Below are 18,160 nucleotides of genomic sequence, written 5' to 3' on the forward strand. Positions count from 1 at the left end.
GACTAGACAGCCCATTGTCAGCAAAGCAATGTCTCTGCTTTTGAATATGCTGTCTAGGTTGGTCATAGCTTTCCTTCCAAAAAGCAAGTGTCTTTTAATTTCATGACTGCAGTCACCATCTGCAGTGATTTTGGAGCCCCAAAAAATAAGTCTGTCACTGTTTCCACTGTTTCCCCATCTATTTGCCATGAAGTGATAGGACCTGATGCCATGATCTTAGTTTTGTGAATGTTGAGTTCTAAGCCAGCTTTTTCCCTCTCCTCTTTCACTTTCACCAAGAGGCTCTTTACTTCCTCTTCACTTTCTGCCATAAAGGTGGTGTCATCTGTCTATCTAAGGTTATCGATATTTCTCCCAGCCGTCTAGATTCCAGCTTGCACTTCATCCCACATGATGTACTCTGCATATAAGTTAAATAAGTAGGGTGACAATATACAGCCTTGACATACTCCTTTCCCAATTTGGAACCAGTCTGTTGTTCCACGTCCAGTTCTAACTATTGCTTCTTGACCTGCATACATATTTCTCAGGAGACAGGTAAGGTGGTCTGGTATTCCCATCTCTTGAAGAATTTTCCAGTTTGTTGTGATCTACACAGTCAAAGGCTTTGGCATAATCAACAAAGCAGAGTAGACATTTTTTCTGGAACTCCTGCTTTTTCGATGATCCGACGAATGCTGGCAATTTGATCTCTGGTTCCTCTGCCTTTTCTAAAACCAGCTTGAATGTATGGAAGTTCATAGTTCACATACTGTTGAAGCCTGGCTTGGAGAATTTTGAGCATTACTCTGCTAGCCTGTGAGATGAGTGCAATTGTGCAGTAGTTTGAACATTGTTTGGCACTGCTCTTCTTTGGGCATATAAAGAAATATGTCCAAAGCTTTCTATAAAGAAAGCTGAGTGCCAAAGAATTGATGCTTTTGAACTGTGGTGTTGGAGAAGACTCTTGAGAGTCCCTTGGACTGCAAAGAGATCCAACCAGTCCATCCTAAAGGGATCAGTCCTGAATATTCATTGGAAGGTCCGATGCTGAAGTTAAAACTCCAATACTTTGGCCACCTGATGCGAAGAACTGACTCATTGGAAAAGACCCTGATGCTAGGAGGGATTGGGGACAGGAAGAGGAGAAGGGGACGACAGAGGATGAGATGGTTGCATGGGATACTGACTCAATGGACATGAGTTTGAGCAAGCTCCAGGAGTTAGTGATGCACAAGGAAGCCTGGCATGCTGCAGTCCATGGGGTCACAGACAGACAGGACTGAGTGACTGAACTGAACTGATAGAGCCAATGTCAGTGAACTCTGTACCATCATTTTGGCTGCAGTCTTCAGGCAAGAATACTGGTAGCCGCTCCCTTCTCCAGGCGATCTTCCCAACCCAGGGATCGAACCCAGGTCTGCCACATTGCAGGTGGGTGCATTGCAACCCATTACAGTGGGCTGCAGGCAGGGCAATCCACTCCAGTGTTCTTACCTGTAGAATCCCCATGGACAGAGGAGCTGGGTGGGTTACAGTCCAAGGGGTCACAAAGACTTGGACATGACTGAGAGACTAAGTATGGCACATGGAGCCAATAAAGCTCCCTGGAAAAATCAGCCTGGTAACTTGCTTACAGGGTTCCCAGAAGCCTTACCAGGTAAGTAAGAAAGGTCACTTCTTAGCAGATGCACGAATCTCAGAATATTGGTGGACCTCGTGAAGAAAGGAATTCACCCAAATCCATCAGGATTGCAGAGAAAGTCTGATGATAAGTTCACGGCTTGGCTGCCTAGCCTTGACAGAGATTTTTAATAGCCCAATCTGTGATTCCTTGTGCAAATGTCCAACAGGGCACACTTAAAAGAACCTATATGGTCAATTATTATTTTGGCTGCACTTATATAATCAGGACAAGTTTAATAAGGCCATACTTATTTTGCAAGGAAATTACCCTTATTTTGGTTATCTCTAATAAAAGGTGGAAGTAAGGGGTGATAATAGAGAGAAAATTATATTTCAGTGAAGAACTAGAGTACACTCTGCAGATAATCAGACTGTAGCCTGCCAGGCACCTCTGTCCATGGGATTTTCCAGGCAAGAATACTGGAGTGGATTGCCATTTCCTTCTCCAGATCTTCCTGACCCAGGGATCAAACCATGGTCTTCTGTACTGCAGGCAGACTCTTTACCATCTGAGCCACCAGGGAAGCCCATTATCAGATTCTAGTCCTATTGATTGTCTTTGAGGTTTGTTTTCTACCTGTAAACTGGACCAAATACTGAATTCTTCTCATTTCTTCCAATATCTGAATACAGCTTGTCAAGCTAATGTTTCTTTTTCCCAACTTTCTGACTTTAAATTATTAAGAACTAAAATTTCCCTTTTCCTGAAGTTATGCAACCTAAAGTGTGATAACTTTATACAAACTCCAGAGAAATCACAACAGTTCATATCTGAACAACCTTCATGCCTGTTGCTCTGTGGACCACTCAGAAAGATCCCCAGAGATAGTCAAACTCAACTCAGGAAGATCTACGATTGCCACCGTCTGTCCCCACTCCATCTGAAGATGTTCTACATCTAGAAATCATGACTGGCTGCCCTCAGGATTCAGAATAGGTTTACAATCTGCTCCGTTAGCCATCGTTTTCGTTTTCACTGAAATGTCTATTACATAAACTGAATCAAGTATTCGCACCATATAGACCTAACCTTGTAAGCACACTTGCATCACTGTCTCCTGAAATGAGACACAACACTTTAACGGAACTGACCGTGGTTGGGTGAGATATGGAGCAATCCACCAACCCAGGACAGACTCAAACCCACTCATAACAGATGGCCCAAAATGTTAATCGCAGTATTACCTAATCTTTGAACAGATTCCTCGGGCCCCAAGATCACTGACCTGGTTTCAAGGTGTGACCTTTTAAGCGTAGGACAATGGCTACCAATTGGATTGCAAACTATTGACTGTAGTATAATTACAGGAGTGCTACTACAATCCTTTCTAAATTACAACAGGCCCTATCCCTTACTTTCAGTAAATCAGCTATTCAGGCAGTTTAAGGCCCTCACCACTTACGCTGATACCTGGGCATTAAGGGTGGCTTGTAGTGCAATACCCAAGGGCCAGGTTTTTCCTTTTTTGTAATGCAAATGCAGGACTCAAGCTTTGATTGCAAAGCATCCACTTCAAAGAGGGATCCACTTCCGAGATGGCTGTCTCAAATAAACAAACTGCAGCCAAAGAACTCAGAGCCAAGCTGAGGTTGGGGGGAGGGGGGAGTTCTTTGCAAGATCTTGGTCAGTTTCGCTAGCTGACCATCATTAGGGCCACTTTTTATTTCCCTGAACTTTAAGTTCCCACACTTAAGGTTTCAGTTCACCAATGAAAAAATAAGCCACAAGGCCCAAGGCCTCCACCCTTGACCCTAATGAAAGCAGAACCACAGGCCCACACCCTCTGTCTCTCTACCTACCATCACCAGGTGTGACCCAGGTTTGCCATGTGCTTTCCAGGACCTATGAGTAATAAACTTTTGTTTTGTTCAAAGTTTTCCAATGGTTATCGCCGAGGGCATCTTGCAATCATAAGAACCACAGAGACCAGTGCAACAACAACACTGGTTATCAATAGGATGAGTGAGTGACTGAGTGAGTGAAGTCGCTCAGCCGTGTCCAACTCTTTGCGACCCGGGATGAGACCCACCCAAAACAGCCACCCAGCAAGCGTTCAAACTAGTTCTGAATTGCATCCAAGGACACACATTCCATCTGACTCAATTCAACAAACAACCCATTCAAGAGTTCAGCCTTGCCATTTTCAAATAAAATCAGCTCTAGCTCTGTCCTGGGGAACAAAAAAGAAAATCCCTCTCGTTCAAAGACCGGCCATCACAAACGCCATCAACTCAAAGGCTATAAACACAAGGGGATAAAACAAAGGCAAGACAAAGGTTACAAAGAAAGAGCTGACACGACTAAGCAAGCTGTTAGGAGCCAAGAACAATCATGCCACTGTAGCAAGCTCCCAGGCTTGGGAGCCACCTGTTAGCATAACTAGGGAACTAAGGAAATTATCAGCTGTGCCCACGCAGACTTTGCATTAAGCTTGTATGGCCCTCATGTCTCCCTTAGGAACTTCCCTGGCGGCTCAGCCAGTAAAGCGTCTGCCTGCAATGCAGGAGATCTGAGTTCAATCTCTTGGTCAGGAATATCCCCTGGAGAAGGAAATGGCAACCCACTCCAGTACTCTTGCCTGGAAAATCCCATGGATGGAGGAGACTGGTAGGCTCCCTTAAGTATTTTAGAATGCCTAGATAAGAGGAACTTATCCCAACTGACACAGCCTAGAAAAGACTAAGGAGACAAGCCAATTTAGTGTAATTAGTATCCTGTGTGGGATCTTGAAACTGAAAAAGAGCATTGGGTAACTAAGGAAATATGAAAGGAAGTAAGGACTTTCATTAAGGTAACCAACATTGGTTGGGACAAATGTCCCATACTATCGTGGGATGCTAATAATAGAAGAAAACTTGATTACAGGGTATATGACAACTCTGTATGGTCTTGGCAATTTTTCTGTAAATCTAAAACGATTTCTAAAGTTAAAAATCTAAAACGATTTCTAAAGTTAAAAATTCATTAAAAAAAAAAAAAAAGAAAACAAGCTTGCTCCAGAGGTCCTTGAATCAATAAAAAAGTTCTCTCAATACCTACGAGTATCAATTGGTGCCTTTGTTAAAATTTGTTAAAATGCAGGTTCTCAGGCCCCACACCAGAACTCTAAAGTCAGAATGGGAGCTGGCGAGAAGGCCTGAGTCTGCGTTTAAACAAACAGACCAGGTGATTTCTTGTGCACCTTAACGTTTCCTTCTCTTCGCACACATAAACAGCCACCAACGAGGCCTCTTCCAGAGGGCAACTCACCCCCTTGGGCCTTTGCCATCCAAGGGCAAAACAGTCCTCAAACAGTTAAACAATCCGAGAGTATCAGCTGATACTGGTGTGCCCTGGTATTAGAAAAAAAGACTTTCAAAAGCCCGTTTCTGGCTTCTCACCTTCCTAAAGAGGGCCTGAGGCACCTGTCGTCCCTTTAAACAAAACCTACCGGACGCCTGCCCCCTTGGGGGCACAAGCTGCAGTCCCGGATCCAGGACTCTCTAGCCCCCCGACCCCCCAAAATTACAAGCGCACTCAAAACATCCCTCAGGGGCATCCTCTTCGGCGGACGGACGCTCCTCGGGCCCCCGGCCATCTCTGGAGCGACCCTCCCGGAGTGCCCTCTTCAAGGTGAAGAGACCCTTCCCCTCAGGAACCCCTGCTCAAGTTGAGGAAGGATTTGAGCCCTCCGCCCTGTCACTATCTAGACCTGTCACTTAGTTGGTGGACCTCCGGACCCTCATGTGTTTAACCTAACCGTCTCTATGGGGTCTGGGGTCCAGTCGCGCGACGGCGGCGTCGAAGCAGCCACGGGCGGGCGCCCGCCTCAGGCGGCGACGCGCGCGCATCGAAACGCTGGGGCCGCGCCGCGGGGGCTTGTGGGACGGGGCGGGACGGCCCCCCCCCACCGCGCGGCTCCGTTCCTCACCCCGCCGCCGCTGACCGCTCCGATGCCGTCGAACTCCCGGCCCAGCCCCTCGGAGTCGTCGAGCACGTACGCGCCGCTGGGTGCCAGCAGCGCGCACAGCAGCAGGGGCACCGCGGCTTGGCCCGCCAAACCCGCGGCGGCTGTCATGGCTTTCGCCCGGCGTTGCCGGGAGGCCTGAATTAGGCGCTCAGCCATTGTGTGACAGGTCATATGACTCGGGCGCCCAGGGAGGCGGGTCCGGTCGCCGCCATGATGGAGAAGGGCAGGAGGCCGCGGGTGCCGCCGCCGCCATATTGAGTGTGGGCTGCGGGTCGCTGACGCAGCCGCCTTCGTGTTGTGGGGGTGGGGAGCGAGCCTTTTCTAACGGGCCCTACGTCAGGGGTTGACTGCAGGTTTCCGCGTTTGTCGCTTCGGTGCCCCGCCTCTGGCATCACCTACTGGAGCATTTTATCGAAGAAAAAGATGGCTATCCAAGGCCAAGGGAGTCGTGCAGTGAATGGCTTACCATGGACCTCCCCAAGCATCAACATTCAGAAAACTGAGATCATGGCATCCAGTCCCATCACTTCATGGCAAATAGATGGGCAAACAGGGGAAACAGTGGAGACCGTGACAGACTTTATTTGGGGGAGGAGGGCTCCAAAATCAATGCAGACGGTGACTGCAGCCGTGAAATTAAAAGAGATTTACTCCTTGGAAGAAAGTTATGACCAACCTAGACAGCATTTTGAAAAGCAGAGACGTTACTCTGTCAACACAGGTCCCTCTAGTCAAGGCTCTGGTTTTTCCAGTGGTCGTGTATGGATGTGAGAGTTGGACTATAAAGAAAGCTGAACCCCAAAGAATGGATGCTTTTGAACTGTGGTGTTGGAGAAGACTTGAGAGTCCCTTGGACTGCAAGGAGATCCAACCAGTGAATCCTAAAGGAAATTAGTCCTGAATATTCATTGGAAGGACTGATGCTGAAGCTGAAGCTCCAATACTTTGGCCACCTGATGGGAAAAACGGACTCATTGGAAAAGATCCTGATGCTGGGAAAGATTGAAGGCAGGAGGAGAAGAGGGCAACAGAAGATGAGATGGTTCGATGGTATCACCTACTCAATGGACATGGGTTTGAGTGGATTCCGGGAGCTGGTGATTGACTGGGAGGCCTGGCGTGCTGCAGTCCATGGGGTCACAAAGAGTGAGACACACCTGAGCGCCTGAACTGAACTGAAGCCTCACAGGGCACTTGTACCATGTGCCAGTTGGTGGCTAAACTAGAAAGAGGACCCGGCTCGCAGCCTCTGTCATAGTCCGCATTCTGCTGTCACCTCCAGTGGGTCAGTTAGCTTCCTGAGCCTGAGTTTCCCTGGTATGTAAGAGGAAACAAGAAGCCCAGCTGCAGAGGGGACATTTGATTAAATGGCATACAAACAAGGAAACAGACAATACAGTAAATCCGAGCTGAAAGTTTCACCCACTTAGCAAGTGTTAGCTGACCAGGCACTTCATCCTGATACCTACTGTGTAGCTGCGTAGGGTACTTTCCGCTGCCAGTTGAAATGGTTCCCAAGAGATACCCCTGAATTGGTAGGGAAGTTGTGAATTGTTTGGGATCCCTGTCACATCTGGCACTGAACTGAGATTTCTGATTTCATTGGCATTGAAGCAAATTGGAGAGACTACTGAGAGACTGCGAGAAAATATCTCTGAGCCCAATCTCTCACTAGACAAAGCCATGGAGTTGGTTATCAGTGCCTGTGCAAACCTGGGATACCACAAAATGGCAGGGTGATGACCCAAAGGCTATTTAGGCCGAGGGAGACTTTGTCTACAGGGTTCTATTTGGAATCTGATTGATTACCCCATTACTGCAAACCTAAATGTAAGTGTCAAGACTACAATTATATTAAGAGGAAAAGCTTATCTGAGCAGTACTGTAAACACACTCATCAGGCCCTTAAGGATATCTGTAGGTTCGTAGTGGACAGTATGCTTACTCAACGTTTCCCTAAGTTACTGTCGATCTACTGTTACCAAACACTCCCAGCTGGTGTCTAATGTCCTAGCCCAATTATTAATAGTGTCGCTTTCACCCTCAAAAATGTTCTGGCTTGCATGGTAAGTTACATAATTCCCTGTATATTGTCACTTGTTTTCGTTCACGTGTTCTGTTTTCCATACAGCACTTATCTGACCTACTTTCCTTACAGTCACCCTTCTGTGTGATTCTGCTGTATTCAAGTGTGTAGCTATTCAAGTGCCATGGATTTCTCTTCCCAGAACGCTGATCCATCTGTTCTAATAAAATTTTAAACATGGGTTGGTGCACCAGTGGATGCCAGACGTGGTTGATAAGTAAATGTTAAGCTTCCTACCAACCCTGAGATTTTGTATCTGTGATATGCACTCCCATGGACTGTAGCTCTGTCCATGGGAGTTTCCAGGCAAGAATACTGGAGCAGGTTGCAGTTTTCCTCTCCAGGGCATCTTCCCGAGCCAGGGATTGAACCCGAGTCCACGTGCATCTGCAGCACTGACAGGCAGGTTCTTTGCCAGCTGAGCTACGGGGAAAGCCCTAAAACATATGCACAATAATGTAACCAGAAGGGAAGTACCAAGGTAAAAATAGAGGGAAAATACCATACAAGCAAAACTGGGAACTTTCTTAGACAAGAAAGTTTCTAATAAAAAAGCAGTAAGTGCAAGCTAAGAAAGAGATACTTGGACTGCTGGGCGCAGCACTGCTGCTTGTTGAAGGTGTGAAATAGAGGGAGACAGCAGTTACCAGACCAGTGGCGGTGTGTTCGGCTTCCCTTGCTTCTCTTTTATCGGGATCCCGGAAATAGACAGTAAGGAACAAGGGTCTCTCAGTTCTCAAAAGTCAGATGAATTTTAAAAATAAGGAGTTTTTCTCTTAAACAAACAGTGTTTCTGAGTGTCAAACTGCACTTCAGCCCCAGCAAATTTCTCAGTTTTCTAAAGTGAAAATGTGATCAAATCAGATGATCTCTCGAGGAAAGTGAGCACAGTCTTGTCTAAAAGATGAAACGTTGCTGATAAAATCTGCTGTCTCACTTTCAGAAACGGTTTTACTTTTAGGAGTCTGAATTAGGCTGCCAGAAATTCAGGGGTACAGACCAAGTCTTCTTCTTCTTTGTACTTAAGTGCAGCAGTGCGCAACGCATGGTGGGTACTCAGTATATATGTTGAACTTAACAGAAACTAAACTTAAATTGAACTTAAACAGAAATCACTGGTGTGATGGTGCTTCAAATCACTGGGAAAGATTGCTTTCAAAAATGTGATATTGAGAGAAAGATCAAATTTTTGAACTATGCCTCATACCACATCTAAGTATAACTGCCAAATGGATAAAGCTCTAAATGTGTTTTTTAAAAAATGGAAACCTAAAAGTTCTATTAGAAAATACAGGCAAATTCCTGTATAACTTGGGGTCTGTACAAAACTCAATATCTTGACACAACAAAATAAAAGTTCGATTTTTAGGAAAGTCACTAAATAATCATATAAGAGGATAAGAAAAAAAAAATTACTTCTAGATAAGTTGGAAGCATTTCTTAAAGTAAGAGTCCACCAGGGTCAAAAGTATGAAGTATTCTCTTTTCATGAACTATCCTGTAACATCTGCCATTTATCTGATCTTTATGACTTGTGGTTTCAGTTGTTAATTACATCACTCCCTGTTCTATGACTTCTCTCAGTTAACTCAGGGCCTTATACAAAGACAGTAAAAATAGTTCAATGGACAGAATCCACATAATGGAATAAATTATGTATTGTTTACTAAACATTTTCTTAAGTATAACTACAGATAAGAACTGCTAGAATAAGAAGCAATGTGGTAGGGTAGTTAAGCCAGTATGATCAGCCCTGGAGCCAGACTCAGTTCAGTTCAGTCGCTCCATAGCTTCAAATCTCCCCTTCCGCCTGTTAGTTGTGTGATTTCGGCCAGGTTTCTTTACATTCTTCAGGCTTCAGTAACCGTCCATAAATAGAGGTGATGGTAGAACTGTGAATATGAAATTTAGCTGAATTAATATTTATATGAAACTTAGAAGAATGATCAGCATATACTACAAGCTATTGAAGGGCGTATTATATGAACAGTAACATCAGTGGAATACAGATTTAACTAGAACATAGCTCTTTGAGTTTACTGCTCTCCACAGAACCAAGACAGTCCTGAGGGAAAGGATTCTTCCTGTCTTTGTACTGGTTTAAATTTTGTTGTCTACGGTCATCCAAATCCTTGTCTTCCTGTGTGTGGCTGATCCCCCATCGTGTGAGTCTTGGTGGGAGGCAGATCCCACCTCCTTCAGGAATTAAGGCACCGCACTCTCCCTCTTCTCATCCTCAGCACCTGAGCTCTGGAGCCCCAGTGACCAGGACCCCTCAGTCAGTTCCCCAAACATGGGACTTTGTTCTTAGAAGCACGATTCAATGTACAGGCCTCTGAGAAAGCAGCCCAGAGCAGAGTCCAGAGGAGGGCGGTGCTAGAGGCGCCCCAGAGGGACTGAATTCCCCGGGGCAGTAGAGGGAGGAGCACCATCCTAAGGGCTCAGGCAGGATGGCTAGAGCTGCCCTTCTGGTCCTTTGCCAGGAGCCCACTTCACAAGGCTGATTCTGCAGCCTCAGCAGCAATTCTGTGCCATATCTCAATTTCTCTCTAAGTCTTTTCATTTTTTGCTCAGGGTTAGCCAAAGATGGTGCTGTTCCCTCAGCGAAGAACCCTGACTGATACACCAGGTTAAAATGAGACTGGAAATGATCACCACAAAGAATTCTCAGCCTCTATATCTGCATTGCCCGCACTTTAAACACTGCCTTCACCCAGTGTAGTTCTTTTGTTGGTTATTGTTGATGCGCATGTGTGTGCTAAGTCACTTGAGTTATGTTCGACTCTCTGCAACCCTGTGGACCATAGCCCACTAGGCTCCTCTGTCTATGGGAATCTCCAGGCAAGAATACTGAAGTGGATTGCCATAACCTCCTCCAGGGCGTCTTCCTGACCCAGGGATCGAACCTGTGTCTCTTACATCTCTTGCGTTGGCAGCTGGTTCTTTACCACTAGTGCCACCTGGAAAGCCCGTTAATGCCTGGATTAGCTCACATGAAGAACGCCAGGAAGTTTTGCTGTCCTCCTCTGTCTCACCCATGATGCATCTGTTCATCTTTGGATTCTCAGTATCTTTTTCTGCACTCCTGCCGTGGTATGAATTCTAGAGTCCACCTAATTTCAGGTCTTAGGCATGAAAAAAATAACAGTACCCATGGCTCAGAAGATTTTTTTTAAACATCTAGTACAATTCTGTCCAATAAATAGAAGACAAAACATGTATATATAACGAAATTTTCTAGTAGCCACATTCAGTTCAGTTCAGTTCAGTCGCTCAGTCATGTCCGACTCTTTGCAACCCCGTGAATCACAGCACACCAGGCCTCCCTGTCCATCACCAACTCCCGGAGTTTACTCAGACTCATGTCTATTGAGTCGGTGATACCATCCAGCCATCTCATCCTCTGTCGTCCCCTTCTCCTCCTAACCCCAATCCCTCCCAGCATCAGAGTCTTTTCCAATGAGTCAACTCTTTGCCACACTAAAGTTGACCCCAAAAAAGCGTATGAGATTAATTTTGATTAATATTTATTTACCTCAGTATTCATGGGGGTCACAAAAGAGTTGGACACAGCAACTAAATAAAAACAAAAACCCAAAAATACCCAAAAATGCAGTCAATATAAACATATGTCAGTAAAACATTTTGCAGGGTTTTTTTATAAGAAGTTTTCAAAAATCTAGATTTGTATTTTATACAGATTGTTGTTGTTTAGTCGCTTCTGACTCTTTTGCAAGCCCATGGACTGTAACATGCCAGGCTCCTTCCCTCCATGGGATTTCCTAGGCAAGAACACTGGAGTGGGTTGCCATTTCCTTCTCCAGGGGATCTTTCCGACCCAGGGATCAAACCCACATCTCCTGTGTCTCCTGCACTGGCAGGTGGCTTCTTTACCACCAAGCCACCAGGGAAGTTGTTTTATACAGATAGTGCATCTCAGTTCAAATGAGCCCCGTCTCAAGTGCACAAGAGCCTATGGGCTGTACCCGCCAGGGTCCTCTGTCCAAGAGATTTCCCCAGCCAAACTACTGGAGTGAATTGCCATTTCCTTCTCCAAGTGGTTCAGTTATAATAAGCTAGTACATGTCAGTAATACTCTTTCCTGGATGCTAAGAGCCATTCTGGCAAATTACTGACCCTGAGGAAGGGGGTGTGAGAGCCCCCAAATTACAGCCAGTTCGTCCAAAGTAGTGGAGACCCAAGTCTTGTGACTGGCATCAGAAGCGGCATCGGTCTAGTGCTGCTGAGCTCCTTCCTTGTGGAGTCTGATGCCATACTCCAGGTAATTAGTGTCAGAATTACGGAGTTGTAGAACATCTAGCTAGTGTCTGGAGGATTGGAGGATTCGTTGTTGGTAGAAAGGAAACCGCGTACGTGTTAAGTCAGAAGTGTTCCTAGGCAGAAACAGAAACGGTAGTGGCCAGTCCTCACATGCACACACACACACACACACACACACACACACACACACACAGCAAACGTAACCCCACCGTGTGCGAGAATCACCTGTCAGTATTTGCTTCGCCTCCACTGCTCTGATCTTGCTCCCTAGATTTCAGATTTCGGGCTCCATAATCCGACCGTCAGTATTGTCTGGGCTCTCTGCCTCAATTCATAAGCTACTTCAACAGCCCTGGCTTCCCACTTTCCTTATTTAATCTCAACTCTGACAGTTTTGGATAAAAGATCTCCCCCTGGTGCATTCTGGCCCCAAGGAAGCCTGAAATGCTCTCAGGGTTCCTGCCCATCTCCCCAGTGTCAGCAGGTATTTGGATAAGAACATGCTTTCCCACCTCCGTCTCAGACCTTGAATCCTGCCTAATACTATGGGCTGAACTGATCCCCTCTAAAGTTGGTATGTTGAAGCCTTAAGCTCCATGGTGACTGGATGTGGAGATAGAAACTCGAAGGGGATGATTAAGGTGAAGTGAGATCGTAAGAGTGGAACACTGCTACAGTAAGAGTAGGGTCCTTATAAAAAGAGGCAGTCTTCTTCCCCCTTCCCTGTCTCTTCCTCCCTCCCGCCCACCCTGTCTCTTCCTTCTGCCACCCGCCCCCCAGGTGAGGATATACAGTGAGAAGACAGCTATCTGCAAGACAGGAAAAGGGCTCCTCCCAGAAACCAAATGGTGGACACCTCGATCTTGGATTCCAGCTTCCAGAACTATGAGCAAAGTTCTGCCGTCGAAGCCTCCTAACCTCGATCTTGGATTCCAGCTTCTAGAACTATGAGCGAAGTTCTGCCGTCGAAGCCTCCCAGTCCGTGCTGTTTTGTTACAGCACTCTGAGAACACAAACACACCTCCTAGTTCTCTGCACTACTTGCATGTCCAAACCATCAGATTAAATTTTCTTTCTCCCAGACAAGAGTTGTTTAATCAGCAATGAGTTACCATGATTATTAGAAACATTTGCTTAAAAATGAGTTAAGAACATGCCATAAACCCAGAGAGTTAACAGGATATTTTAGTTATAAAAAGGGAAACATTCTCTCATATCTCTCTGTACTGCTTGCATGTCCAAACCATCAGATTAAAATTTCTTTTTCCCAGACAAGAGTTTTTAATCAGCAATGAGTTACCATGATTATTAGAAACATTTGCTTAAAAATGAGTTAAGAACATGCCATAAACCCAGAGAGTTAACAGAATATTTTAGTTATAAAAAGGGAAACATTCTTGAAGATTGACACTTGCCTGAATTAATCCTGGGTTTACAATTTAATTTGACTTCAGACTACTGGCACCTAGAATCCACATCGTGACATGCACATCAACTCAACAATATATACACTGAATCTGTTATCTGCTCCTGTGTCACAAATTATCCAGTGTTCTGCATTTGAAAGCAACAATAAATAGTTCGTAGTAGTAGTAGTTTAGTCGCTAAGTCGTGTCTGACTCTTTGCGACCCCACAAACTGTAGCCCACCAGGCTCCTCTGTCCATGGGATTCTCCAGGCAAGAATACTGGAGTGGGTTGCCATTTCCTTCTCCAGGGCATCTTCCCAACCCAGGAATCAAACCTGGGTCTCCTGCATTCCAGGCAGATTCTTTACCGACTGAGCTATGAGGAAAGGTAATAAATATTTAGTCCATCTCAGTTTCTGTGGGTGGGGAACTCGGGACCACCTTGGCTGGGTGGTCCAGCTCAGGATCCCTCATGAGGCTCAGTAGAGATGTTAGCAGGAGCTGTCATCATCTGGAGGCTTGGAGATTCACTTCCAAGGTGGTTATTCAATGCTGTTGGCTCACTCAGATACCTGCCATGTGGGCCTGTTCTCAGGACACAGACTGACTTCCCTCAGACCAAGTGAGCAAAAAGAGAAAGTGAGAGAGCTTGAGGGGGAATTTACGGGATTGTTCTGACCTCGTCTCCAGAACAACGCAGCGTCACTTCTGCTTTATTTGCTAGGAGTGAGTCACTAAGTCTAGCCCACACTCCAGGGGAGGGAAACTGGGCTCCACCTCTTGAGAGGAGGAGTGTCAAAGAATTTGTGAATGTATTCTATTTTTTTAAAACTAATTTTATTGGAGTATAGTCGCTTTACAATGTTGTGGTAGTTTCTGCTGGAAGCAAAGTGAATCAGCTGTGTGTGTGTGTGTGTGTATCTGCATGCACGCACTCAGCCATGTCAAACTCTGCGACCCCATGGACTGAGTGGGGTCAGTCTCCACCAGGCTCCTCTGTCCATGGGATTCTCCAGGCAACAATCCTGGAGTGGGTTGCCATTTCCTCCTCCAGGGGATCTTTCCGACCCAGGGATGGAACCCAGGTCTCCTGCACCACAGGCAGACTCTTTACCGTCTGAGGCACTAGACAACCCCATGTATACATATACCCCCGCCTTTCTGGAGTTTCTTCCCGTTTAGGTCACCGCAGAACGTCGAGTAGAGTTCCCCGTGCTGAACAGCAGGTACTCACGAGTTGTCCATTTCAGACATAGCAGTGTTTGCATGTCAGTCCCAGTCTCCCAGAATTCATCCCACCCCAGCCCCCTCCCCCATCCCCATGTCTCTGTGTCTATTTCTGCTTTGCAGACAAGTCCATCTGTATCATTTTCTAGATTCCTCATGTAAGTGATTTTATGCAGTATCTGCTTTTCTCCGACTTCACGCTGTGTGACAGTCTCTAGATCTGTCCACATCACCGCAGTTGCACAGTTTCATCCTTTTTTATAGTTGAATAATATTCCGTGTATGTGGAATTGTATGTATGTCTGTACAGATATATGTACCAAATCCCCTTTATCCATTCTTCTGTTGGGGGACATTTAGGTTGCTTCTATGTCCTGGCTATTGTAAATAGCACTGCAGAGAATATCGGAGTGCATGTGTCTTTTTGAATTATGGTTTTCTCTGGATATTTGCCCAGGAGTGGGATTGCTGGGTAGTATGGTGGTGCTATTTTCAGTTTTTTAAGGAAACTCCATACTATTCTCCACAGAGGCTGTATCAATTTACATTCTAAACAACGATGTAGGAAGATTCCCTTTTCTCCACACCCTCTCCAGCATTTATTGTTTGTAGGTTTTTTAATGGTGGCCATTCTGACTGGTAGGAGGTGATCTCTCGTAGTTTTGACCTGCGTTTCTCTAATAATGAGTGATATCGAGCCTCTTTTCATGTGTTTGCTGGCCATCTGTATGTTGCGAACATATTCAAAGTCGCATTTGCCCATGATGCGTTTCAGCAGACCACGCATATGATATAGTCTTAAATATTGCAGTAACTAATATTTTGAAGGCTTCTTTATAGAAAGAGGTATTATAAAACAACAGAAGGGATTTACCCAATTACAGCACATTTGCAAAGATATTTTAACATCCTCTAAAAAAAAGCACCAACGGGAATAAAGGTTCTAGCATTATTTTCTATAAAATGGCAGGCATTCCCATCACTCTCGGATTTTCACTATAATCTCTGCTCTGTTCATTCTTTGGATTCTGGTATGACTCATAGCTTTGGGTAACAGAACCTGCCTTCACCAGTCCTGATGCCGCAGAATCCATTAACAATCAACCTGGCTTCCCATCCTCCCTGCTGTCTGTCCCTAGCCCCTTTGCCCCAGTTGACTCAATTTTTTGCCAATCATCTCTCCTCCTTCTCTGCACTATCCTTTGAATTGTACCTCCATAAATATTAGTGCATGTCTTGGTTAAACCTGAATTCATGAAACAGTTTTTGGATCCTAAATCTTAAAAGATTATCGGATAATCCCTAGCATAAGCAAACTGGACAGAACAGATAATTCCACAAGGACTTACATTTATTATCCTGACTTAAAAAATTAAGCTAATCATTTTGCACATTCCACAGTACTTAAGGAAACTATTTGGAGTTCATCTTCCTAAATGTGATTACTTCAATAAGTGAGCATAACACATGCATTAAAAGTTACTTCTGTAATTTACAGACATCAAGAAATACAGGTTAGATCTTCTAAAGAGGTATTTGGCTTCCTTGGCCATATGGGGTTAATTCTGACTTCATACTGGATCTGCTATGATTTTTCCAGTAGTCACGTGCAACTGTGAGAGTTGGACCATGAAGAAGGCTGAGCGCTGAAGAACTGATGCTTAATTGATGCTTGAAGGTTGGTGCTGGAGAAGACTCTTGAGAGTCCCTTGGACAGTAAGGAGAGCAAACCAGTCAATCCTAAAGGAAATCAACCCTGAATATTCACTGGAAGGACTGATGCTGAAGCTGAAACCCCAATACTTTGGCCAGCTGACTCATTGGGAAAGACCCTAATGCTGGGAAAGATTAAGGGCAGGAGGAGAAGGGGAAGACAGAGGATGAGATGGTTGGATGGCATCACTGCCTCAATGGACCTGAGTTTGTGAAAACTCTGGGAGATAGCAAAGGACAGGGCAACACGGTGTGTTGCAGTCCATGGGGTTGGGATGAGTCGGACGTGACTGAACAACAACTGGATCTGCTTCTGTGACTTTCACCTTTATCTTGCCACTTCTGTTATTATAGGCGAACATAATTGCCTGCCTCGGGGAGATAACCTGCCCCGCCTCCCTGTGAAGGCCTGTGGCATTCTTTGTCTATGGATAGGGAAGGCAATATTCCATTTCACACCACCTGTGAGATGGCTGTAAGCAAGTGAAACTAGCACATCTCCCATTCTAGGAGATATCTGCAAGAATTAAATGGTCTTTTTATTTTGTTTTCTCACCTCCCCCTAACTCTGATCCATAAAAAACCTGGCAACCAGCACCAGATAAGATTTTTTTTTTTTTGAGACGTTAGTCTGCCATCTTTTCAGTCACCCAGCTCTCCAAATAAAGTCATATTCCTCGCCTCAATGTCTCGTCTCTCAGATTTATCAACCTCTCAAGCAGCAGGCAGAGTGAGCTTGAACTTGGTAACAGTGGCTCAGTGTAAAGAATCCGCCTGCCAATGCAGGAGATATGGGTTCCATCCCTGGATCAGGAAGATCCCCTGGAGAAGGAAATGCCAACCCACTCCAGTATTCTTGCCTAGGAAATCTCATGGACAGAGGAGCCTGGCGGGCTACGTCACAAAAAGCTGGACACGACTTAGCGACAAAACAACAGCAACAACAACAATAATGAGATATTAAAGATATTAAAGACTCCAGGCCTTAGTTTGATAACATTTCAACTGTTACTCTACTTATATTCTGACTTAAGCTTTAAGTCAAAATCATTTGCAAGTCTGAAATGAGAAGCTGTGTCAGCTTCAACTTTTTTAAAAGTTTAGAACCAAATGAACTGATGATACAATGATGCGGAATGGAATTTAAGAGCTGATGAAGAGATGATAGAGCTGTAAGGGAGCAAACTCGGCCACCCCGAAATGTGTCTCTTTGGTATAAGGATTTAGACAGATTATTTTTAAGAAACAGAAGACTTTGGAAGTTTTCCTTGTTACACTTCCCCTTAACTGCCTAAAAGAATTTGGGTAAATGGCCTATTCCCAGAATAGAGTTACCATCAGAGAGATCTGCAAATAGGAACTAAGTGTGATGGGGAAACTTGGCAGAGTCTGGGCATCAGAGGGCACTACTGTCTCCATGTGAACCAGCACACATTTATTTACCAAACGTTTGCCTTCCCATCTCTATGTGAATTACCTTCCTCCCCTGTGAAGTCTCAAATCACTGCCTCCAATATCTTCTTTGTCCTTGCCTGAATATAATATTTAAAGTTTAATATTTAAGGATTTCAGCTATTTTTGGTGAGTTACTCAGTCTTCCTGAGCCTCTCCCATGCATCCATACTATTAAATTTTTGTCTTATTTTGCCCCATTAACCTATCTTGATAGGGACAGAGTAAAGGGACAAAGTAGGCAACTGAATAGCTTATCCCACTAGGGGATTATATGTAGAAAAATATATGGGAGATCCCTGTAAGTTAATGGTGACTCCTGAAAGCAGGTTGGTTTAACCACAAAACCAAGCAGGCTTGCTCAGCAACGAAACCATG

General features: G+C 45.0%; 1 protein-coding gene across 5 annotated transcripts in view; it reads right to left on the bottom strand.

The window, feature by feature from the left end:
- Positions 1-5,799, bottom strand: part of GALC (galactosylceramidase) — a 55,468-nt gene extending 49,669 nt beyond the window's left edge. The window contains exons 1-2 of one of the 5 annotated variants that reach the window (XM_069597204.1): positions 5,401-5,526; positions 1,637-1,771 (exon numbers count right to left, since the gene is read on the bottom strand). Coding sequence is in view for 1 of the 5 variants with exons in the window: in XM_069597199.1 (XP_069453300.1) it covers positions 5,577-5,786 (210 nt within the window). In the remaining 4 variants the exon portion in view is untranslated. Of the gene's footprint in view, positions 1-1,636; positions 1,772-5,400; positions 5,527-5,576 lie in introns of those variants that run through there. The other 4 variants (XM_069597203.1, XM_069597199.1, XM_069597202.1 and 1 more) reach the window with 4 other exon arrangements.
- Between the last annotated feature and the right edge of the window lie 12,361 nt (positions 5,800-18,160).

The sequence above is a fragment of the Ovis canadensis genome, chromosome 7 (genome assembly GCF_042477335.2).
Source record: "Ovis canadensis isolate MfBH-ARS-UI-01 breed Bighorn chromosome 7, ARS-UI_OviCan_v2, whole genome shotgun sequence".
In the NCBI taxonomy this organism is placed as follows: domain Eukaryota; kingdom Metazoa; phylum Chordata; class Mammalia; order Artiodactyla; family Bovidae; genus Ovis; species Ovis canadensis.